The sequence below is a fragment of the Suillus bovinus genome (assembly GCF_016758785.1).
Source record: "Suillus bovinus strain UH-Sbo-P2 chromosome Unknown EDB93scaffold_13, whole genome shotgun sequence".
Classification (NCBI taxonomy): Eukaryota; Fungi; Basidiomycota; class Agaricomycetes; order Boletales; family Suillaceae; genus Suillus; species Suillus bovinus.
The window spans coordinates 312,000-334,846 of NW_024542069.1; the positions used below are offsets into that span (position 1 = coordinate 312,000).

The 22,847-nt window shown below is 46.3% G+C and overlaps 6 protein-coding genes across 6 annotated transcripts; 3 read left to right on the plus strand and 3 right to left on the minus strand.

Moving 5' to 3' along the window:
- Positions 1 to 608: 608 nt before the first annotated feature.
- Positions 609 to 2,434, minus strand: EDB93DRAFT_1248232 (uncharacterized protein; the record flags this gene model as incomplete). The annotated part of the gene is made up of 3 exons (XM_041452687.1): positions 609 to 811; positions 1,730 to 2,159; positions 2,207 to 2,434. The coding sequence occupies 3 exons, from the start codon at positions 2,432 to 2,434 to the stop codon at positions 609 to 611; spliced, it is 861 nt and encodes a 286-aa protein (XP_041309969.1).
- Positions 2,435 to 6,663: 4,229 nt separating this feature from the next.
- Positions 6,664 to 9,862, minus strand: EDB93DRAFT_160858 (uncharacterized protein). Its single transcript, XM_041455553.1, has 21 exons — positions 9,761 to 9,862; positions 9,587 to 9,698; positions 9,474 to 9,528; positions 9,238 to 9,419; positions 9,102 to 9,186; positions 8,913 to 9,048; positions 8,814 to 8,857; positions 8,667 to 8,754; positions 8,543 to 8,609; positions 8,443 to 8,490; positions 8,261 to 8,378; positions 8,132 to 8,213; positions 7,986 to 8,075; positions 7,859 to 7,936; positions 7,649 to 7,807; positions 7,548 to 7,592; positions 7,464 to 7,496; positions 7,310 to 7,412; positions 7,061 to 7,255; positions 6,962 to 7,013; positions 6,664 to 6,910 (listed from the first exon to the last, which is right to left on the minus strand). The coding sequence occupies exons 1-21, from the start codon at positions 9,761 to 9,763 to the stop codon at positions 6,775 to 6,777; spliced, it is 1,911 nt and encodes a 636-aa protein (XP_041309970.1). The 5' UTR covers positions 9,764 to 9,862; the 3' UTR covers positions 6,664 to 6,774.
- Positions 9,863 to 14,142: 4,280 nt separating this feature from the next.
- Positions 14,143 to 14,613, plus strand: EDB93DRAFT_1102213 (uncharacterized protein; the record flags this gene model as incomplete). Its single annotated transcript, XM_041447181.1, has 1 exon — positions 14,143 to 14,613. The coding sequence occupies one exon, from the start codon at positions 14,143 to 14,145 to the stop codon at positions 14,611 to 14,613; it is 471 nt and encodes a 156-aa protein (XP_041309971.1).
- Positions 14,614 to 14,916: 303 nt separating this feature from the next.
- Positions 14,917 to 16,286, plus strand: EDB93DRAFT_1223267 (inhibitor of apoptosis-promoting Bax1-domain-containing protein; the record flags this gene model as incomplete). The annotated part of the gene is made up of 8 exons (XM_041451175.1): positions 14,917 to 15,093; positions 15,152 to 15,224; positions 15,281 to 15,291; positions 15,344 to 15,411; positions 15,468 to 15,644; positions 15,696 to 15,750; positions 15,804 to 15,855; positions 15,905 to 16,286. 8 exons carry the CDS (start codon positions 14,917 to 14,919, stop codon positions 16,078 to 16,080), a joined length of 789 nt encoding a protein of 262 aa, XP_041309972.1. The 3' UTR covers positions 16,081 to 16,286.
- Positions 16,287 to 16,732: 446 nt separating this feature from the next.
- On the minus strand, positions 16,733 to 18,992 carry EDB93DRAFT_1336017 (cytochrome P450; the record flags this gene model as incomplete). Its single annotated transcript, XM_041455318.1, has 15 exons — positions 16,733 to 16,808; positions 16,836 to 16,973; positions 17,026 to 17,169; positions 17,228 to 17,252; positions 17,304 to 17,360; positions 17,414 to 17,609; positions 17,662 to 17,675; positions 17,742 to 17,871; positions 17,933 to 18,048; positions 18,111 to 18,262; positions 18,319 to 18,451; positions 18,502 to 18,557; positions 18,606 to 18,741; positions 18,801 to 18,924; positions 18,945 to 18,992. 15 exons carry the CDS (start codon positions 18,990 to 18,992, stop codon positions 16,733 to 16,735), a joined length of 1,545 nt encoding a protein of 514 aa, XP_041309973.1.
- A 1,720-nt stretch (positions 18,993 to 20,712) lies between these two features.
- On the plus strand, positions 20,713 to 22,374 carry EDB93DRAFT_1267952 (uncharacterized protein; the record flags this gene model as incomplete). The annotated part of the gene is made up of 6 exons (XM_041454272.1): positions 20,713 to 21,280; positions 21,318 to 21,531; positions 21,588 to 21,791; positions 21,838 to 21,863; positions 21,917 to 22,242; positions 22,297 to 22,374. Exons 1-6 carry the CDS (start codon positions 21,073 to 21,075, stop codon positions 22,372 to 22,374), a joined length of 1,056 nt encoding a protein of 351 aa, XP_041309974.1. The 5' UTR covers positions 20,713 to 21,072.
- Between the last annotated feature and the right edge of the window lie 473 nt (positions 22,375 to 22,847).

Genomic DNA, 22,847 nt, shown 5'->3' on the forward strand with positions numbered 1-22,847 from the left:
GGCTCGACGATAAGTGTATCTGCCAAGGCTTACGACACCCAAAGGTTAATCATAAGATCTGCGTTAATAGAAGGACAGAAGTCCAACTAGTTAACAGGGGCTTTGCTTGTTGACGAAGTCGATGAGTAAAGATCGAGACTAGAGACTTATCCGTGATGAGCAGATAAGAAAGTAGAATATAGACTGCTGGCTAGGCAGAAAGGATCACTCTTGTTAGGAGTAGGAGGTCAAGAACCAAGTAGATTCAAGTTAAGGAATAAGATACATGGTAGCGAGTTTATATAGAGGAGAGGATGCGTATTAGTGGATGATAACTCATACTACCGGGAAGGGAAGTGGTCAAAGGGTAATACCAGAAAAGGAAGGCACATTTGAGGTGAGTCATAGGCGAACCGGAACATGCAAGTAGGAAATGAGTCAAAGATAGAAACAGGAAGTGAAATGCGCAGAGGCACAACTGTGCAACTGCGGAGCTAAATATAAGTATACATGTGCGACTGCGCACCGAGTCATAGATCAAGAAAGGAAACAGGGTAAAGGGGATGTGGCGTGCATCATATCATAGGTTACCGTCCAGACAGTAAGGGCAAAGGGGACTGTCCACAGGATCAGTCAGAGGGTGGAACGGAGCATGGGTATGCTTCATCAGAGAAAGGGTCCGGCCAGATGTACTGGCTCTGCTGGAGCGACAGGTAGAGAGCGAAGGGGAATGCGAGGATGACAAGGATAACAAGAGCAAGATTGGGATAAGGGTGTGATGCAAGGGCAGAGACGAGGAGGATAAGGAGAAAAATAGTAGGGGCCCAAGCATCTAGATGTTCTTGTAACAATGTCCACTTCCAATTCCTCGAGGATGGTCATCGGGGGGCCTCCCAGCGGTAAGAAGCGGCCCTCCTCCGCATCCATGAGGGCGAGAGCCAAGGCTAGCAGAGAGACTGGTGCAGGTGGGGGAGGGTTTAGTGATGGATTGGTGATTGCTATACTAGGCTACTTTACAATCATTCTGTAGTTTATAGCCGGCATATCCTGGCCGTCTTACAGTGGACTATGTTAGCAGTTTCGATGAATAGTAATGCCCAGTACATTTCAATTCACTACTTGTGAAAACTTCAGCCTCTCAGCATGACTTGTCCGAACCTAAATAGGTTTCTGTGTTCTGGTATGCACCATGCTTTGTTGAGGTGATTCCCACTTTCCTGTCTCGCTCGCACAATCAGTAAATTTGGGCAAGGAATCTGAGATGAACGGATCACACCTCGATGATCCGTTTTTGATGTGACAACTTCCTCCGATATACAAAGGTACTGGGCCTAGGTTGGATTCGTTGTGGTGGGTGGCTTATTTAGGGTGTGGGCGTGTGATTCGTGAGTAAGGACGGGAGTTTATTCTCCACAGGATTGTGGTACAAGGTAGTACATAAGGGAGGGGAAGTTTTTAATGAGGGTAATGGGGCTGAGTGGGGTTTTGCCAAAGGTATGAGGGAGGTTGATACATATTCATATATATGTGGTATATGAGGGGTGCAACAGTGGTGATATGCGGTGAGACTAAGTATTACGACCTGATCTGCCTCCCCTGGGTCTCCCTGCTTGGCAGGACGAGTTCACTGCATTCCTGTTGCTCAGTTTGGGGCCATTCCATTGCAAGATTTGTGGGAATGGGCATAGGCCGCGCAGATGCGCAAGAGAGTGACAGATTTGGCATGGGTATAGCGCCACGGCTATTCCACATCCATCTAGATTGGTAGGGTACTCGAGGATGTGGAGGAAGCCTTGCAGTTCTGTCCACATTTTTGCGTCGTTTGTGGGGCTGGTTGCGAAGATGTTAAAGCAGGGTACTGATATGCCACCAGTGATCTTGAAGTCTGAGGTTTCAACGCGGACTGAGTGGATGAGGTCGCGGGTGGCTTTGTACACAAGTTCATTGTCTGGGAAGCCACACATTGAGAAAATGCCGTCAATGTGGTGTCTATTGTCATCATACGCCCAGACGTCTACAATGGTCTTGTGAATGACATTGGCATCTAATGTGGTGAAGCTGGATAGGCAGAAAAGTAGTTCTGGGGGGTTGGGGCAATTGAAGGGTAGCACCTCGAAGGTGATGTCCATAGAGGACCATATGTGTTGGTCTAAGATCGGTTCCTTGGCTTCTTCAGAGATCTTGTGGACTAAGAAGCCAACAGGGAGGTCTTTTGCTCCCCTTCCACCTTGGGGTTGAGGCGGGGAGACGCAGACTGGTGGGCTCCTTGGTGGACAAAATCTGTGATGATGGAGATGCAGGCTTTCAGACGCTCCACTGTGATTGCTGTTTTCTCCGCTATGTCTTTCCCTGAGTGGTCAAAGACGTGCACCATGAATTTTGGGTGCTCCATCTGGAACCAGGCGAGGAGTACCTTATTATCAAGGTGGTCGAACATTTGCACAGAGTGTGCCATATGTACTTTAGGGAAACTGCCAATGGGTGTGGGTGTGAATTGTGGCAGAATGGTATGATGGTTGATTCTGTTCTGGCTTAGTACCGACTGGTTTGCCTCTGGTAGGGCAAGGTGTACGAGGATAGCACTTTCTTCCGCGGTTTGGGCGCGGTGTAGAGAGTAAATCTCCGCTGGGCTCAGCAGAAACTGTACTACCTAGTCAACAATATTTAGGTAGATCTTAGCACGACCTATGCTGCTATACTTGCAGAGCAAGTGTGTTCAATCCTAAAGGGATTGCTAATTAGTATTAGTAGTAAAAATGTGTCAGTAATGCAAAGAACAGAATGTCTAATGGTGCGAAACGATCTCCGAAGGTAATCCGATGATGTCTGGGGGTACTTATCCAATATCCGAAGCCAAAGTGCGATGTCCGAGATTTCAGACTTTTGGACTTCATGATAATAGGTCAGAAACTTTATAACGAGTGTCGGATTGCGAGCGGTATGCGCAAGTATAACGAGTGATGGAGTATGACGGTGAATGAACAGTAATATCTCGCAATACAACTAAGAACTATGAGAATATTCTGGGTGATCCGCAGAGTCGGGAAACGGCTCCTAACTACTGGATAATAATTGCTACGGGTCACTACAGAGTATTTAAGTAAGTATGTAGAAATTCAGAACACTACAGGCGAAGATAGTAGCGATATATTTTGGGTCCAATGTCCTATGTAATAAGACACGAGGTGCTGCGGACATGTAATAATGCAGTCCGAATGTCAGAAGACGTGCATGGGAATAGCTACGCACCTAGTGAGGCTAGTTCGGATAAACAGGACATGGGATGGACAAGTGCATGTGAAGTGCGATTGGCCGATGCGATGTCTGAAGGTCCAATGCGGAGTGGCTCAGACATGTGCAAAAGTGCGTCGGACATGTACGCGTATGTTTTGGGTGTTCACATGAGTATGAAAAACCATGGTTCCAAGCCCAGCACCGCGACCATCGCTACAGCAGGTTGTGGGGGGGGGGGCTAGGGGGTGCATCCATGGTTTGGTCTACCATGGTATTACCAGGTGCGTGGATGGAACTGTTAAGGTCACTTTCCTTGGTGTCAATTGTCATGGACTCCGGTGGGGTGGTGGGGGTGTCTGGGGGTGAGGACAGAGAGGGGGGGAGTTGGGCAGGAAGTTCAGGGGTTGTTCCATGTTGTCGTCATCTAGTAGTATGTTCTGTGGGAAGTACCTCAGACCAACTCAAGGGGCTTGGGATGATGGGCGGGGGGTGGAAGGGTAAGGGCAGGTCGTTTGGGAAATGGTTTTGAGGGAAGTTGGTTCCTTGTCCTTCATTGTATGGTAGATGAGGGGAGTTGGAGATTGGTATGGGGCTTTATAGTTTCGTGTTCAGTTGCAGATTTGTCTGGGAGTCAATTGAGTGGGTCGGGGATCATTGCATGGCCGGGTTCATTTGGTTAGCAATGGATCTTTGTGTCTATATTCAGGGGAGTGTCTTCCTGAAGATGGTTAGTATGTGTGGCTAGTTAGCAAGTCGTCATTTGGTGGTGTGTTCTTTTACGTTGGGCATAGGTTTGTTTCTCAATCTGCTCGTGGTGTGTGCCTACTATTGTGAGGGGGGTGATGGGTGGGTGTTTGTTTTACGTGTACTTTTGGTATACATGTGTTGGGAAGGGTGAGTGTACTAACATGTGGTTTTCATGTCGGTTTGCGTGTGTTCTGGGTGTTTGGTTTGCATGCTTCGGGGTTTCTATCATTCTTTGGGTTGTATTTTTAAAGATATATTCAGTTTTTGTTGGAATGAGAGGGTGTATAGGCCAGTTGTTGACTGTGAGCTGGGGTAGCTTGACCTTGCCCACAAATTTTGTGTGGGAAAACTGACCATGGTTGTGGTATGAGTTCAAGGGCCTCCCATGGTGTTTATTTACATAGTAGACAAAATCTGCCACTTCCAGTCTTCAGTGAATGATTCTACTAACTTCTGGTGCCACCATGGAACAGCCATCACTGTAATGCATTACTATGACATTAGCGATACGGCAAGCAAGAGGCCAGCTCACCCTTTCTTTCCTTTTAATCACATTTGGTGGTCCTGGGGCCTACACCATCATTGATGACACTGCAGCACGTAGAACAGGTGCACTTTGACATGACCTCAATCTGGCTATTTGTATCACACCTGAACAGATACGAATTGTCATTGTTGAAACCCGGGTATATTCTGCACTGATAATCGCCTGCAAGCGCCCATAAGCATGCAATCAGAGATCAAGATACGGGACATGCTCAGGCTAAAGGTTCTCACATCAGGAAATTCTCACATTACTTTATTTGTCCTTAAACAGACTTAATACACTTAAGTGTCTTGTTGAAAGGTGGATCTACTTGTCCAACATTTCAACTTGAATATATTCAGAAAGGAAATGTTGAGGTATATTGATATATATGTTTTATTATGCTTCACACTAGAGAAATATGAAATATGCCAGGTAAATAATGTGAGAGAGAGCAAACAAGTTTTGAGATAAGTAGGTTAAGTTGATTAAGGAGATTAAGGAATGTGAGAATTTCCTGATGCACCTATACCACTGCATGGCAGGCCGTTGGGGTCTTGCACTGCTGTAGTGACAAATACTGTGGCGGGCACGATCATAGTGGCGAGTGAGATGAACTTCATTTGGTGCCACGAGTGCGCCGTCGTTGAACATTTGATCTCTTGGGATGTGCTGTAGGCACGTCGTTCTGTGGCAGCCTGAGAGTGTGGCAGGTGTAACTAGAACTTGAATGTCCTGCTAGAAGAACGCAAGGGCCCGGGTGTCCTGCAGAATCGGCGAGACTTTTTAAAGGGTCATGATAAATCCCATTATATCATAAGTATGTTCGTGGCTTGTGAATATTTCGACAGTTTTGTGTCGTTATAGTGAGGGTCAATTCCCAAGTCCAGTCCAGACCAGTCTGAGTCCTCAGTACTTCTTTTGATGATTCAATGTTTCAGTAATTACTTATCAATTGATTCAATTCAGGACCAGCGAGAGCAACATTAAGTCTGTTAGACACAAGTTATGGGATGATTGCCAGCTTGCACACCAAGAGATATGTTCAAAGATATGTCTCAAAATTTCATTTTTTGTTAGTAGGAAACAGTCAGACTAGTTACAAGTCTACTAGGAGCAAATACCAGGTCATCATATTTTTGCCAATATGATAGAGTGGGACTTATAATGGCCCTTTTGAAAAGTCTCACTGATCCTGTGGGACCCCCTTGCATTCTTCTAGCAGGATATTCTAGTCAAACTTTCCATGCTCTGACACAGAATGACGTGGGTACAGCACATCCCAAGAGATTTAATGTTCAATGATGACGCACTCGTGGCAACAATTAATGGAGCCATAGCCAGTGTATTTGCACAGCATCAGGAAAACCCTCCGCTACAAATTTACTAACTGGCTAAGTACGTCAAACTTTCTCTAATTTATGGTAATTTTAATAAAATAGACAACTTAGCAGTTTAGAGAAACTTTTTCACTGTCCCACAGGGAATTCTATATGCATGCTAAGTTAGTGATAATTATGCTCAGCTTCAGGCAAACTTATAAGAGAAGTTGATGACAATGTAATTCTCGCTGACATCGACATGCAGCCTGTCACCGACGCTGGTCCCTCACGCGAAGACAAGACTCGCAACACAAAAGCCGTTGTTGGGCCCAAGCTGAGCCATGGCTTTGGCTCACAGCTCGGCTTGGCATTTTTGAAAGCCCAAGCCGCCAGGCCAGGCCAAAGCCGGGGTTTTCAGGCCAAGCCGGGCCGGCACATCACTACTGATGCACGTGATGTTCGTCGAATTCACAAGTCCGCTATCTTACACTCTCATCTCGCACCTTCATCGATACTTCATCCTGTGCCCTCATCATGTTGAATAGCTTTTGTGTATGCTGAGATTCATAAACATCATTGTAGTTGTATCATCTACATATGCATGTATATAACTATTGTTATTGCATCATGATGTTTGACTGCTTTTTTTTTTTACCACTAAGTCTCATTCTGAAGTCCAACTGTGATGCCAACCTAAACCACACTTATGTCAGGATTTTCAGGGAACTTTTGAGTGAACTTTGCCGAGATTTTAGGGAGCTAACGAATTTTTAGGAATTACTTTGAATGCCACTAGGGTCAATGAATACTGTCTTGACCACTCATGATGGAAAACCCATCTTTCTTTGGAGATATCGGGTCTGCAATCTAATCTCATACATCAAATGGTACACAGTGAAGGCTATATTACACATATATACAAGTACATCAAGTCTATCAGTAGCACTAAACCAATGAGCTTTCCGCCTAAATCACCACACTCGTGTGAAGAGCCTTCGCCGGACGTGTCAAAATTTGGGTCAGTTTCCGCCATAAAGGAAGATGATCCAATCGCTGTGCTTTCATGACCACTTTGATGTGGTGGATGGAGAAATGCTCTCCACTGTGAAATAGTCATTAGTGTATGCCCGATTACACGTGGCATCGGGCTTACTTTGAGGCAGCTAGTGCTCGCGCGGATCGTACAATATTATCGATCATCTTTCCTAAAAGCGTCATCAGACACCGCATCAGTGGCAGACGTGAAGCTTACCATCTAACTGATGCTGTGAGAGTTTCTTGATCTCACGAAGAAGTAATGAATAATTCATCTCTTTCTGATCCACAAGGGAGGAACCGATAAGTGTGTGTTCGCTGTTCCATATAATCGAAGCAGAATTGTTCAAACCAAAGTGGCCAAGCCAAAGATGACGTCGGGCTGCGGCATCCAGTTCAGGGAAATCAACAACTTCAATGGAAAACATTAACAAGCAGAAGCAGGTCAGACAATCGGGTTACACACCAGCAGAAAATTGCGTCAGGAGTTCTTCGTCGCAGGTACTTGATACCCAGAAGGAGATACAATCATCCGACTCAAATTGACTGAGAACAGCGTTGACGCGATCCTGAAGAGAGATCAAGGCTTGAATAGTAAGAGTCCAACAGCCAAAACATACCCTATGTCCTTGTTCTTTCGACTCCAAGAAATGCTAGGTGACGTGATAAATAACACAGGGCAAAGTGTCGAAGAAAGTACGTACATCGGCGTCTTTCACCACAATCACCGCATTCCAAGTAGCTGCAAACTAGACGACAACCAGGTTTCGTCAAATAACCATCGAAAGATGTGAGTTGTACGAACCGATATGCGCAGAGCAACATCCAACATGAGATTCTCAAGGTCGTATAAGAAGTCATAAGCAGTGATATTAATAGTGAGCAGGGGTCTTTCGAGGAGATTGCAGACAGCCTGAACAGTTGTCATTCTGCCAGTTCCTGGTGGTCCCTTGAGAAGTATTGTCTATGAAAAGTTGAATGAGAAACAAAAGAACAGTGGCAATTCAAAACACACCTGTCCTTTCTTGAACTGCGCTGGCTTTAGACCGCCTACAGAACAGCCAGCATTATCCACCAGTGCTCTTATAAGATCCTGCAACAGAAGATAAACGAAGCCAAGAAACCAACATGATCACACACACCTTGGTATCTTCGTCCATAATTAATTTGCTCCATGCTTCTTGATCATACTCGACCGGTTTCAAATCCCAGATATTGAATGTTTGCCATTGCTAGGTAACATAATTGGTTTGAGCAGCCAGCAAAATAGATCTTGCAAATTGCTCACGTTCACTTCGAGATCATACCCACCAATCCAGTATGGAAGGTGCGCGATATGCTCCTGGGCATCAACGGGCAGTGGTACACGTCTATGATGATCCTCAGCGTCGACACAAGGAACAAGTAGATCACTCACCGATTTGGGTTGTAGCCTTGCAAGGCGCGGTGGAATCCAACTGGGTCAACCATCACCCGCCTGGTCCGTGGTGTTGAGTTGCTACTGACGACTGACCGCATTGGTGTGTCGTCATGATCTGTAAAATTTAAATGAGGAAAGCGTGAAAATTGCGTAGTGAGAAGCTGAACCGCATCACTTACACTCTGCACAACAGACTCTGCTGTAACAAAGATAGAGTCTTCCACGCTCTATATCGATGATTGGACATCCTATCGAAAAACTGAGGGGTAAAGTTCTCACCAGTCACTTTAGCAAGGGCTTCATCTGTGACGGGTTGAAGAAACAGCGACGAGAAGGCTCGAGTTCCCTAAAGTCGGTGAGTGGACAAATTGGTTACTTTGATACTGGAGAGCTGTCACGGTACCTGAAATGCAAAAAAATCCAATGACATGGTGCGATTCTCGAAACGAACGCCATCCCATTCAAGATGCTCCAATGTGATAAGCAACGCCCTGAACAGATATAGTCAGAATATGTCACAGTCATGACCCGAAAGGTCCCGTATACTCACTGTCTATCATCACGGAAGCGGGCACTCTTCAAGACCACCAAGATCTTTCACGTAATATATCAGTGGTGACCATGAATGAGCGAGGGAAACAGTTCCCACAATAAGTCGCTCGACATCTAATCCATTCTGTAAAAGCCCATCATTAAAGATGTAATGCTTCCCTTCCTCATAGTAATACTCGAGAAGGTCGAAGGAAATCTGATTGTTAGACAACAATTTTTCGAGTTGTTTAACCCTACATGGTCATAAACGACAAGGGAAAAGCATGATAGACTGGAGCGCACGCACATCTGCTTGCTTTCCGCTTCTACGACCTCCAACAGTTTTCCTAAATGTGTCGCAAGAACAGCAACGAACTCAGCGGCCTCTTCGTCTGTCCATAATGATCAGAGTTATTCGACGCGAAAAGAAATGCAAAACTAACATCCATTAGATGCGTTGAAGCCAAAAATTTCGGCCTTGGTTACTAGGTCTTCTGGAAGTTGTTCTGCATCCAACAGGCTGCGTGCATCGTCCAATCTGGACCGAAGTACCTTCATCTTTTGAGATAGTCGATGAATAGGATACTCGAGAGGTTTATCGTAGTCGACCTCGACAAACACAGTGCTGAGAATCAGGTATCGATGTTAGTAGCACCCGATCCATTCCAAGACAACATACCGAAGAAAAGAATCTAATATTGAGCTGAAGTCGCTAAAAACAAGTGAGTCTTTCCCTACGAGTTTGTTCAGTACGCATGCTATATGATATATTTTTTATATATAGAAACCTGCCTCCCTGGTTCATGGAGCGGACGTTGAGGTAGAAATAATCATCAATTCCTGGAATGTCTATAGGCGAAGGCGACCAGGACCTGAACCTATTCGGCACCCACAGCTTGCCGTACTGATCCCTTGTGCACCGTAACCCATTGAACAAGTCATCACACAACTTAAGCAAAAACTCACCATTTCTGCCACCGACGAACAAAATGGTCCTCTCCTTCCTCAGTATGCCTATCCGAAATAAATTGATGTTGGTGAACTGGCGAATATAATGTGGGAAATAAGTCGTTCCACGGACTCTGCGAAAGCCTTGGAATGAAAGGGGAGTCTGGAGTCGGCTGTGGGATGTGTTCAACTGATGCCAGCCTTGGGGTGAAAGGGGAGTTAGGAGTTGGCGGTCGGCAATGGATATGTTCGACTGGTGCCGGATAGAGGCAGATAGGGCTTACTGGGATTGGCACAGTGTCGCTGTCGAGTATCAAGCTTACATTCGATGGTGATCTCGATGGGGATGTCATAACTACAGGGCACATGCTTGGTGGGTCTAATTGAGGCGGGACTCATGATCAAAGGAAACTCCAGCTCTATATGAAGGTGTCTGCAGCGCCCATTAGGAATGATAAGAGCACCTCCAAATTGTGGCTTCCATACCATACATCAAGATGCTGTGTATCACAAGACTATTGCTGTTCATATATGGACAATACGCCAAGGGATAGGTGCAAGCTGTGTGCAAAGCTGCCACGCGCACGTTCTGGACTTGTGCACAAAGGAGGTGGCCACCAATAAATGACTGCATTGAATGTAATTGTGGGGAAGGACGACGATAAGATCTTTAAGTTCAGGGTTCGATCCTACCGTCTAACAAGGAACGTTCTCTATAGAAACAGCGGGCGTCTTGCTGGCATTTGCACCTGGAAGACGCTGGCGGCTGGATTTTACGCAAGGAGCCGTGTCTAGTCAAAGTGCAGTCGTTATTGTTCTCTCGATAGGAGTGCGAGTGAGGGGGTTATTCACCTGAATGAATTGTGAACGGGATCGATTCCTGTGGGGATGATGTCGATGAACTTTGAAAATGAATCAGCTCCCACGCTAGACACGCCGGAACTTAAGAACTACCTGTTTTGCGATGAAAACGAGTGTCCAATTGCATATCTATATATATATATCAATCAGACAGGATTCTGGCATACATTGCCAATAGTCATAGCAATGCAGTGTCTTCACGTACTGCTCAGAGTCTTAAGGTTTGCGCAATTCGATGGCATGTGATGAAACTGCATTTTGTCAAGTAAGCGGACGATCGGTATTATTGTCAAGACTGGATGCCAAGCTTGGTGAACACAATTAAAAAGACAAACAAGAAATGAGGACACGGGATGATGAGCAGCTGATTATTTATCCATGATGGTCACCAGTGTAGTTAACGGAAGTGCAACAAATGTAAAGCATAAAGCGAATGCGCCAATGAGGATTGTCGATGACAACCGCACGATGAGGAGACTGGTCAGTTGCAGGCATGGAAGTGGCGATAGTTGTAGGTAAGGTGGTCATTGCAGGGACAACAGCGACCACAGGATGCAACGACGATGATTGAGAGTGACTTTGAGCTTGTTGCTGACTTTTGACACGAGTGCCTTGTGGATTGCTACGTGGTGGAGCGATATATAAGGACTGAGAGATACATTTAAATGTAAAGAATGGTAAAGGAGGTGACCATACCTGTTTATCACGGACAGCCGCGACTTCTACGACATTGGGTCGGAGGTGTGAGATGAATCCTTGTGTCGGGCGTTGTTGGATCGAAAGCGATGGAAGAGCGAGGAAAGACTAACGAGAAGTGGACGTGAACGTGAGGGGGCAAGATTACGACGGCAGCGGCGCGCAGGGGAACACTGTGACGACAGAGCCTTGACTTACAAGTGACTGATAAAAAAAATTGAGGACATGCATGAGTATATTTGCGTGTCATCGAAAAATCCTTCTGACCATTGAGCGTCTTTAAGCTGGGTTTCACGTCGTGTAGCGCCGATCTGATAAGTTGACATTAAAAACATTGACAAAACACGTCACGTACGTCCAGCAAGTGCTTGTGTATAAAGGAAGTAAGCGTCCTCTTTTCCTGAAGAGAGATGAGATGCATACCCTGTTTGTATAATATGGTTAGTCAGATAGATCTGGAGTGGGTGTCATATGGAAAGGACAAGAGGTCTTCAAGTCCAACTGCATTTAGGATGGCAGGCACATGCGAGGTGTACACATTTGTATCCCCATAGTCACATTTGTGAGGGATAGTCGGATCGATGGGGAGGTTTGTGTCGAGATTCCACGAAAGTACTGATCCATCGTTTGACCCAAGGAGGCAGTTGTTCGAACGTTACCTTGCTCCGCAAGGTCATGTTCACATGTAAATATGTGCTAACATAAGCATGTAGTCCGTGTGAAAAAAAATAATTTCAAAGTTCGATGATGCGACTCCCCGGCGTCCCCGCCCCGATTTACTATCTAAACTGCCATGGAGTCAGCGTATTTGAACTCTTAAATACTTCTGACAATCGATGTGCTTTCATATTCGGTTTGATGCCATGAATGTTAAAATAAGAGTTACCAGAGCAAGATCAACGGGGCAGATTATGAAAAACAAATTGTAGTCACGTTGTTTGTTGTGTCGTTCGTATCGTTTTTGCATCATACCTCGGATCGTTACATCGCAATTTCTCGTTTCTTCGAAGCTGCGAATCGGCTGCAGCGCTGTGGGCAACGTGAAAATCTCATGTGCTTGACTTTGCGAATGGTCATGCCGTGGTCTCGGTTGGTCGTTAACTCGTGGCCGTGGAGCAACATACAGTGCCTGCATATAAATAATTCAATGACTGGAAACATAACGGAGACTACTTGGAGACTACCGTGACTTACCTGTTTGTCATGTATCATATGCAGCAGCATCCGAGAGAACGAGTCCTTGACGTGGTCACTAGCCGTGGGAACTATATGTGCGAGGGCAACCTAAGACCTTTGAACTTCCAGATTTCTTGCCACTGGCACGAGACAAAGATGGTTGGTGAACTGACTAGCCTATAAACTTTTTGGTCAATAGAAGTATGAGAGGCATTGCTAACGATACAGTCTACTCACAAGTCTTTAGTCTTAGCCGACAGGACGGCTTTGGGGATACAAGTCGCTGGGTTAGTCGCGTCTGCCACCCGGGCCAGCGGCCTTATCTTAATCAAAGGTGAAGTGAAAACATACACAGTGTCCCCTTCACACTTAAATTGTGGCTTGAAGGCGAATGGTTACGGGTCTAGTCGTCACTCAAAGTCTGAAGCGCCCAGGTCATCCTCTCACGTTCAAAATTACTCAATGCAGAAGAAGTTCTACCCTCATGAATGATGATGTATGGACAAGGAAGGTGCTTGTTCAAATCATTTTCGCACTCCCATGCGTTAACATAATCGTTTCATTGAGCGATTTGCTGATCTTGAAGCGCTCAGATCACACAACTGCCTATCCCCATGTTCTTGCACTTTGTTTGATACCTTGACCGATGGTCTTGACGAACATGCAACAGATCACTGCATTTCCAACCCCTTGTCTGTTTTCGAAACTTAACACATGTATCTCCAGGGCAATGTGATGGTCTGAAACGGTTAGTACTATGCGTATCTTTATTAGAGGCGTGCCAAGGTGTGTTCTAAAAATTTGAACTGGCCACACTTCTGAAGCTCATCCCTGCCCCAAGTCGAGCGCCCCACATTCGTGACACTGAGAATGAACATTTCATAGACGCATTGCCTACGTATCTCTCTCGTCCCGCAAGCTGTTGCTGATCTAGGCATCGCTCTCCATGCCCCAAAGTCAGAGCAAGCCACCGGCCAGGTGCCCAACACCACCTACCCGCATGTTGCGGCCTTTTGCACCCCTGTGACTTCACTGTGCAGATAAGCACTCTGCCCACGCACTAGCGTTGTGTTTATTCGTGGCAAGTACCAGTACCATATTTGTCCTCATTTTCCGGGTATTTTCTTCAAACTTCCACCATCGGTAATCCAATGGTTTCATCTAGTGCAGTGCATGTGACGTATATTGTTGACAGGGTTGAGGAACACTTTTAATTGATGACAGGTCAGGAATCAATTAAAAGCTCTGTGTTTTCACCTGCACTGCTGAAAACGCAGAGCTTGTGACTGATCCGCAATGACCGTCCGGCGATCCGGGGTTCCATTGGCCTCAGGAGCTACTTGTACCGCAGCTCAGTTCTGGGAGCCCACGGACTTGTATGAACACCCGTGATTCGGTGGTCTGTTCCACCGTGCCAGGTCGTCGGTGGCCTATTTCTCACTTCTACATTGAGTTAGATGATATGAATAACAATATGCACAGGGTGCGGCAGACTACTGCTCGGCCAAAAATGTCAGCCTCACAAGCCTAGGCTGATGCGGATGCCTGTCAGCCTCCCGGCCGGAGACATAAAATTTGGTCAGCCTGAACCTTTCTACCCACCCTAATCTTGTCTTCAACGTTCACTCCACTATTATAATCCATTTCACCCTCGTTTTCATCAAACCATGCGTGCATTCATTCTTGTTACTGCCCTCGCCACGGCCACCATCCATGCCGTCCATGCCATGCCTAACTCCAACCTCGCGGTACGCAGTGCCTTCCCAGACACCGCAGGCATCCCCCACATATCACATCCTTCCCACCAACACAATAGACTTTACCAAGGAAAGAAGGTTGGCGAGGGTGATCAACGGATGGTTCTTGGTCATACTGGGCCAGGGTCCATTCGTCTAGCTGAGCCGCACGAGAAGCCGAAGCCGCCGATCTCTAGAAGGCAGAAGAAGACCGGACGAGGAGTGATCATGGAGCGGGCGATCAAGAACGCAGACTACGGTTCCGGAAGTGCTCCTGCAGGGGAAGCTGTGGCACACTCCCAAGCTGACCCTGCTCCCAGTCCGACCAGCACGCCCGCAGCTGCTCCTGATCCTGCAAGAATCTCTGATGACCCAGGACCTCCTCAAGCTGCCCACGCCTGACACGTTTCGGATAATGTTTCAGTGAGCGGTTGGAAGTACATGAAGGAGATTTGGAGAATCTGGTGAAATATGTCATTGGGCTGTATCATCGGATATCACTGCATCGTCTAGCCGGATAATATTGAATGACCAAAATGTGTCTGCCACCTATCACGAATACTGCCACGAGTAAGCTTGGCAAATGGTGCTCAAACCGATGACAAGCACAGCCACATCTTATTATTCAGCAAGGTTTGGGTGTTCATATTGAGTTCATCAGCCTCTGCCGCAGTGGTTGCTTCACACCATTTATCTCTCTCTGCAATGAGCTCAAGCCAGTACCCAGTTCCACCACCATCGTACTTACCGTCAGGCTCGTCTAGAAAGCCTGCTCCTACTTCTGATGACGATGTACATTCGCCGTTGCTCGGTCGCTCCAGGTCCCCGGGGGGTGGGATCTATGATCAGCCTCAACAAGGCGACCTTCCTGACGACTTCAAGGTATATCTTCAAAGAGAAACTATGATCTGTATGGCTCTCCTGACACTCCTTCTGCTAGTACGGCGTTACAGTCTCTGAGAGCTCTCAGGAAATTCGAAGCGCATTTGTTCGCAAGGTTTACACTATTCTGTGTATGTGCATGTGTCTCTTCTGTTGTAGATTTTGCTCATCAAGTTGCCTACTACAGTCTGCCAGATTGTACGGAGTGCTTTGCACTGGTTTCCGAGCATATACTCACGTTCATCTCCAGCTCGCCACTTGCGTTGTCGCCGGCGGAATCTCCCAGTCATTTGAGGCTATAACTTGGGTTACAACACAGTATGTCCTCATGCTTTGAAATGGAGCACCGCTGGGTTACTTATGATGCTTCTCAGCACCTGGTCATTCTATGTCCCCCTTTTTGGTACCCTAATCAACCTTGGATTGCTGTACTGGAAGCGTCATAGCCATCCCCTTAACCTGGTACTGCTGTCCACCTTTACGGTAATGGAAGCGTTCACGCTCGGCGTCGTAACTGCGTTTTTTGATAACATCATTGTTCTGCAAGCACTGTATGTTCCGATCGATCTCTTCGTTCTGCTCAAGGCTGAGCAATTTGTCAGACTGATCACGCTCGGTGTATTCTTGGGCTTGACTCTGTTCACTTTCCAGTCGAAGGTATGCTTTTCGAATTGATCTAATGCCACTCGATTCTGATGATGATCGTTCAGTATGACTTCTCCGGTCTCGGCCCCTGGCTTTTTGGCGGTCTAGTCGCATTGAGTATGCGTCATATTTCATATCTAGACTTGAAATTCATATTCTTCCGCAGTAATGACCGGCATGGTTGGCATCTTTATCCCTTTCAGTAGCACGATGGACATCATATTTGCTATTGGTGGATGTCTTATCTTCAGCGGCTACATCGTCTACGACACGTATAACATCAACAAGCGCCTCTCACCTGATGAGTTCATCATGGGCTCCATCAGTTTGTACCTTGAGTAAGTCCTTTAGCGTAATCACGCTTTTTTAGCTGACGAAACGCCTACTTTCTAGTTTTATCAACCTTTGTACGTCATCTCGACGGGCCTATGAGATTGTGTTTACTGATCATCGCTTTCGCAGTCCTCTACATCCTCCGTCTCCTGAACGACCTTCAGGACCGGTAATCGCCCTATCTCCATGGACAGGAGCGGTTTAATTTAAGTCCCAGTTAGTGGGTTATGGGTCAATATTTCTTGTCGACGGATTGACGTTTCTATGTAGTATTCATATGTGACTGAACGACAGAATATAATATGCATTCGGCTCGTGCGTGTTTCGGCAGATATTAATGGGTTTGGGTGCTACGTGTTTGCGTACCTCCTGTTGCAATATTTTGTGGAAATTCGAAATATTTTCATAGCCCATTGCAACCAACCGTTGCACCTGTCCAGGTGTTGGTACGTTGTCAATAAGGAATTGCATCAAATCATACGAGAGCTATTACAGGGAAGAGCTAAACTTCGTTGGCAGGAACCTTCTTTATCGTTCATGTTTCCCGCATGACTTGATCATTCAGCCACAATTAAATAAGGTAATATATGAATTCACCCCAGACCCATGGTCCAAGTAGACCACCTGCACAGCTCTTAGGATTGCGTTTTCATCAACTGTGCTACCTTTTCTTTCGCATGGCGAGGGGTAAATTTGCACGGGAATACAGGGTGTCTGCATTGGCTGGCTCAGATAAACTGCGATGAATCCCGAGGATGACTTACGTTGTTAGGCCTCCACTCCATTCCACCCCTTCAGCATCAGGCCCGACATTCCATCCTGGTGCACGTTCCACCCGGAAGATAGCTAGAATATTCACAACTGCAGCAAATAAGGAAGCATCTGCAACATGTCTTCCAACACTGCTAAAAGGTGAGGCAAAACCATCGATCTGCAAAACCTCGAATTGCGTACCAAACACGCCTTCCAAATCCAAATGCAAAGGAAATATCATCACGGTCACGCGTTGATGACTCTTCGACGGCGACCTTTGACATGTAGCGCTCGGGCATAAACCTTGTCGGGTTTGGATATTTTTCTGGATTGCGCGCCATAGCCCTTAGATAGGAGAAAACGATTAGAGTTTGATCTTTGTTCGTTTGATATAATAAATCACCATGTGTTAGCCATTACGGTAGCCCCTGGACAAACGAGTTTAGAGCGGGAAAAGGGCTTTCAGTCTGTAGACTGACCTTTTGGAATATAGTAGCCTTCGTAGACGTCGTCATTTACCGTGGCATGGGCAACGCCTAAAATCCAGACTGTCAATGACCAAAAGTTTCGGGGAATCAATGGCACTGACCCAGAGGGACGACGGGGAACCATCTCAGTGTCTCCCGTATCACGGCATTGATGTAGGGCATAGAAGCCCGGTCATCCCAGTCGGGCAATCTTTCGAGAGCTTCTCCAATGATGGAATCAATCTCTGCTTGCGCACGTGCTTGCACCTCAGGATATAGAACCATCGCGAGTAGGAAAACGTATAAAGTGGACGTCGTCTATGCCTTTTGTCAGCAAGATAGCTAAAATAGAAATCACGTCTAAGCATACAGTTTCTGAGGCAGCTAGAAGCACGGAGAAAATAGAGATAAGTCAAAAGTATACGTGATCATTGCAAATTCGTCACGAACCTGCATAACCAGATGAACTAGCTTCCTTGATCGCTTTCTCGAGAACAGCGACCTCCTCTTCACTTTTTGCTTTATCTTGCATACGATTCAATGCATCCGACACCATAGAGGGTGCAGCCGTCCCCGCAGCCTGAGAATCATCATCAGCCTCATCTAAATAATACTCAGATCAAAAGGCACTCGGCACTTGCCATGTTCTTCTTCACATGTTCAAAGGGCGTGTCCACAATCAGGGGAACGAGGGATCTCTGGAGTATAGCACCCCTTACAAAGCCCGCTCCGGGGAACCAGGAAGGAAGTTTTTCCACTGTGAGTGCATTAGAATAGAACTACAGCTGAGCGAAGTCAGCGTCACTGAATAATACGTACATATCGGGAACTCTGCTACAAGAGCTGCGACCTCAGGCCTGAGTTCTCTTACAGATATTTCAAGTGAACGCTCGACAAGCGCAATGAAAGGATCATCGAGAGGCGCTGTAGAATAATCATACGTGACTGACATGATGATAGACGTGCTGAAGCTAGAATGTAGAAAGTATGGTTTAGCCGCATGACACATGAAACAGATATTACTAACGTGTGCAAATGGGTTCCATACGGCTCAGGAGAGGCTAGTAAATTTAGTATCAAATGATGGGCGTTGCGCATTTGAATCGGACGGAAGGATGACGCTGCTTCTGAACGGAAGGCCTGATGGAAAATTCGCCTATCTGTAAATACATTATAAGCGCGATAAAAGAATTCGAAAGGATACACTAACGAAGTCTCCACCTGTCCGAGTAGGGTAGAAAGATGGAGGAGAACTCGACACCAAAACTAAGACTCATTGAACAATAAGGACATAAAGCGATAGAAGGGACTCACAAGTCAAGAACGTGCATGACCCCCGTGGGTCTCGTGGAATAATTCTGTGAACGACGGTCGAGCAAGTCATGCGCAACTCTTTCGGAGTTGATGATTATGATATCCTGACTGAAGAGTCGAGAGTAAACGATTTCCCCTATCTCGCAAATCAGCACATCCACATACACCAAGCAGTTATAGTGATTCTATACGCACCATATTTAGATCCCCATCTTGAGTACGCCAACCATGGATGATCTGAGTCAATTCCGACCACGTTTCCGACAAAGGGGAGAGGTGGAGGACCAGGGGGTAGAGGAAGCCCTTTAGTGTCTCTCTTCTTTGCAAGGATCGCACTACCACGAACGACACGAGCGATAGAAGGGCGAGTGCAAGTGTTTGGGCCATGATTTGAACCTCATGGCAATGCATTCTACGGTATAAATACAATAGAACAGCATATTTGCGTGTATTTATTAGAATGCAATGTTAAAACGTCAACGCGTCGTACCCGAAATGAACAGGAAGTGGGCGCCTTGCGGCGTTGCCCTTCCGAAGTACATCGGCTCCTAAGGTACTACGTGCGTTACCTCACTTACAGCAGACTCCAGCACGCGCAAACCACTAGGCGTCGCTAAACCGACTGCTTACGGCCTATGTAAACGAATGCACCAAAGGTTATATAGAAACTAACTTTGTGTCATGTATATCAGTTTGTTTCATTCTGGCGTATCATGGCCCGATGCCCGATGCATTAAGTTTCAATTGATATTCCGTTGCGGAAACGAGTTGTCATCCCCATGGGGGCATTGAACTAGAAGTAGCAGATAATTGGGGAGGAATCCCTGATCGGAAGTGAATTAAGCAACATGTGGTCTACTTTTATCTGAGGAAGGCGGTTCTGTATCAGGCAAATATAGGTGCTTACAGGAATTCCCGCTCCCCGTGTAACTAGTCCCAAGCGCTGGGGATTGGATCAGGATTTCCAACTTATAGCGGAAACTTACCGTTTCCCCGCTAAAACCGGGGCCTTGCTCGACGCCAGTGGCCATTATTTGTCAACCTAAGCGTAGATAACAAAGAGTGATAAATTGTGCATGTACCTGTCAACATATCAGACTGGATCAAGTAAGCTAAGCCCATCTGCCAAGCAGACTCATCAGATAGATCTGATGCTGACCTTGTCGCCCAGAGCCTGCTTTTGGGCTTAGTAAATGCATCAACAGAAGAGGAAAACATAAATAGTGGAAAGTGCTGACTGGCACTTGACAACCGCCCAACAGTTCGACCCAAAGGAATGACTATATGAGCTATAAATGAATTTCGATCAAAAGAGCAGCTCTTCCAGTTAGTACTACATAACGATGAAGAAAACGACGGTCGAAATTGTGGCCTTGATAGCTTCAGGCTTCAAAGTGCCTTTTCCTTGAATAAGTGGCACTGGCAAGCAGCTGAGTTAGTCATCAAGAACCGCGACTTGCACCAGAAACGTCACCTCGCGACCGCTGAGATACGCGCGAGCGATTAGCTCAAAGGCAGCTGGAACAGGTGGGCAACGTGATAAGCTGTTACGAGGTTGCATGATGGTTCTCAGGCTGTTCAAACTTTGAAAGGACTTGGCAGGGAAAAAAAAAAACAAAGGAACTCACCTCAAATAAACTCGAGGGTCGGGTTGTGAAGATGTCGTCTTTTCAAATGGTAGATATCAAGTGTCAACGCGGTGGAAAGAAAGTAAAACTCAAGGCTGCCGCGGCATTGGGTCGGGTTAGGACAGTTTACATCGGGGTTAGCAGTGGTCTTAGCGGCGACTCCCAGACGCCCGAACTTCGTGTATGTTGATCTGTAATAGGTCCTATGTCTGTACCACGTCGGGATATATACCCAGACACCCTCGCGTGATCGGATTACGGTGGGGCTAAAATCTCGTTTTCCATGTTGCATTTGCCCATGCAGCTCCAGCCTGAGGGGCTCGGATAAGCCGATCTGGCCTTGTATAAGGTCGGTCCACGCACTCACCCGCTGAAAAACCGAGTTCCACAATTCAATTTTTTTTAGTCAAACGCAATTTGTTTTTATAAGTCCGCTATTATGTACTTACGTAATAATCAATAATTACGACCCAATACTTGCGACATGATCATCCCCTCTACTGAGAGTACAAGCTATCTGACAAAAGACAAACCGTTCATGAACACAGATCTGTTCGCCGTTCCTCAGTCGTTATTTTTTGAGGCAACTGACATCCACTAGACTTTCAACATAGTTCAATGTGAGTGCGACACGGAATATCGTAACTTACTATGATTACTTGAACCTTCAGCTTCAGGATCGTCATATTATTATTATGTTCGCGAAGTCATCCTCATATGTCCCTGCATCTACTGTGCCTATTAATTAAGCTGGTCGCGAAATAGCGCCTCAAACAACCATTTAAAGTGACAAGATGCCAGGAAGCTCGTTGACACTCAGCTAGCGTAAACCCATCCCTATGGGCAAGTTGAGCTTCTGGAGTTTCCTTAGAGAACAAGGGCGAGATCTTCCCCTTCCAAACGAGTCTGTTCACGGAAAGACAGTCGTCATAGCTGGAGCGAATGTTGGATTAGGACTCGAGGCATCGGTCCATGTCGCGAACAAGAAGCCCAGCTTGCTCATTGCAACATGTAGAGACACAATGAAGTGCAGGCAAACGTTGGAAAGTAAGTGCAATGTTCTTTCAAATACATTAGCAAATAGTCACGCGTGTGCTCTTAGTCCTCTGCAAACGCTGCTCTGGAACTCAACCAGCTAGCCTTGATTCGTGGCCGCTAGAGCTGTCTTCTTTTGACAATGTCCGCTCCTTTGTTGACAGGTTCGACGCAGAAGGGCCGGAACGCCTGAATATCCTCGTCGCCAACGCGGGCACATTCAAACCAGTTTATACTCGAACCCAGGATGATTGGGAAATGATGTTTGTGCTTTAGTTTTGCGCCACATGTAATTCCAATTTGCTCACATGAATAAAAGGCTACAAGTCAATTATCTCTCAATGGCCCTTTTGAGCATTCTCCTTCTGCCTCTTCTGCTCCGTTCGGCGACTTGCGAAGATCCATCCCGACTGGTCCTGGTGTCAAGTTTGGGACATTATCTTGCGGATCCCGTGTTGACGCGTTCACGAAATTGGGATAATGTATTAGGGGCTATCAGTGCGGAGAAACTGGGGGTGTCTGGGTTGGTACTTTCTTTTATCCACGCAACCCTTATTGAGTCGGTACAGGGCGTCCAGGTACAACCTGACGAAAAGTATGTCGTGATTTGGCAAAATGATTCCACTGTTACTAAATACGGATTCATAGTGCTCCAGGTCGCATTCGTGCGCGGACTTGCTGCCCGGCTTCCTTCTCCAACTCCACTGGTCATCACTGCTGTTGATCCGGGATTTTGCCATTCGTCTTTACTGCGGGAACTTGAAAAGTACCGTCTCTTACGTATGGTTCTTGCATTCGTGAAGTGGCTTCTTCGCGCAAGAACGTCAGAAATGGGCAGTCGTAATCTTGTTTATGCAGCTCTAGCAACAAACGCGCAGGATCTCCATGGCAAGTATATGTCAAGTTGTGAGATCGTCGAGGAATGTGATTATCTATTAAGCGCTGAGGGCAAAGCGTTCTCAGAGAGACTTTGGGTGAGTTCCTTAGCTTCATATTAATTTATGCAAACCCTTGAATTACATTTACAGTGGGAGACTATCGAAGTTTTGGCGAAAGTAGATAACCGCGTGTCTCAGATCTTAAGCACTTACTTGCAAGCTAGGTAGCACCTAGGTCCTGTCATGAGGAAGCGAATGGCAGCCATTGTCTTATGTCGAGCGGCCTTGCGGTCTAGCATTGTGTTTCATATGGTGTCATGTTGCTGATCATCTCATATACAGATGTAGAAACTGCAAGTCTGCATTTGTGGCACACATACCATCCGCAGCCTGTTCTAGATTTCGGTGTACCACACTCGAACCAAACCGTACGCGTTGATTCCCCTGAATGTTATTGCATTGTGTGTCAATACTAATCAAATTGGATCTCGTATCGGAACTGCACATATACTTCGTCCATTACCGAATGACCGGCTCAACCGACATCTACTATAATCTCGATTGCAAGAGTCTGCTATGCGTGAGTTTGCTTACCCCTAGTCGTCGCAGAGATCTGACTACTTCATTTACTCGGTTGGCAATTCAGGTCGGCTTCCGTTCTTCATACCTGATTAATGATTGTTTGCTACCGGTGAAACCTC

Coding starts and splice junctions, on each gene's coding strand:
- EDB93DRAFT_160858 (XM_041455553.1), bottom strand. Junction 8,076..8,131: donor GGTATGATCTCGAAGTGAAC/GTGAGCAATTTG, acceptor TATGTTACCTAG/CAATGGCAAACATTCAATAT. Junction 7,014..7,060: donor CTCACAGCATCAGTTAGATG/GTAAGCTTCACG, acceptor TGACGCTTTTAG/GAAAGATGATCGATAATATT.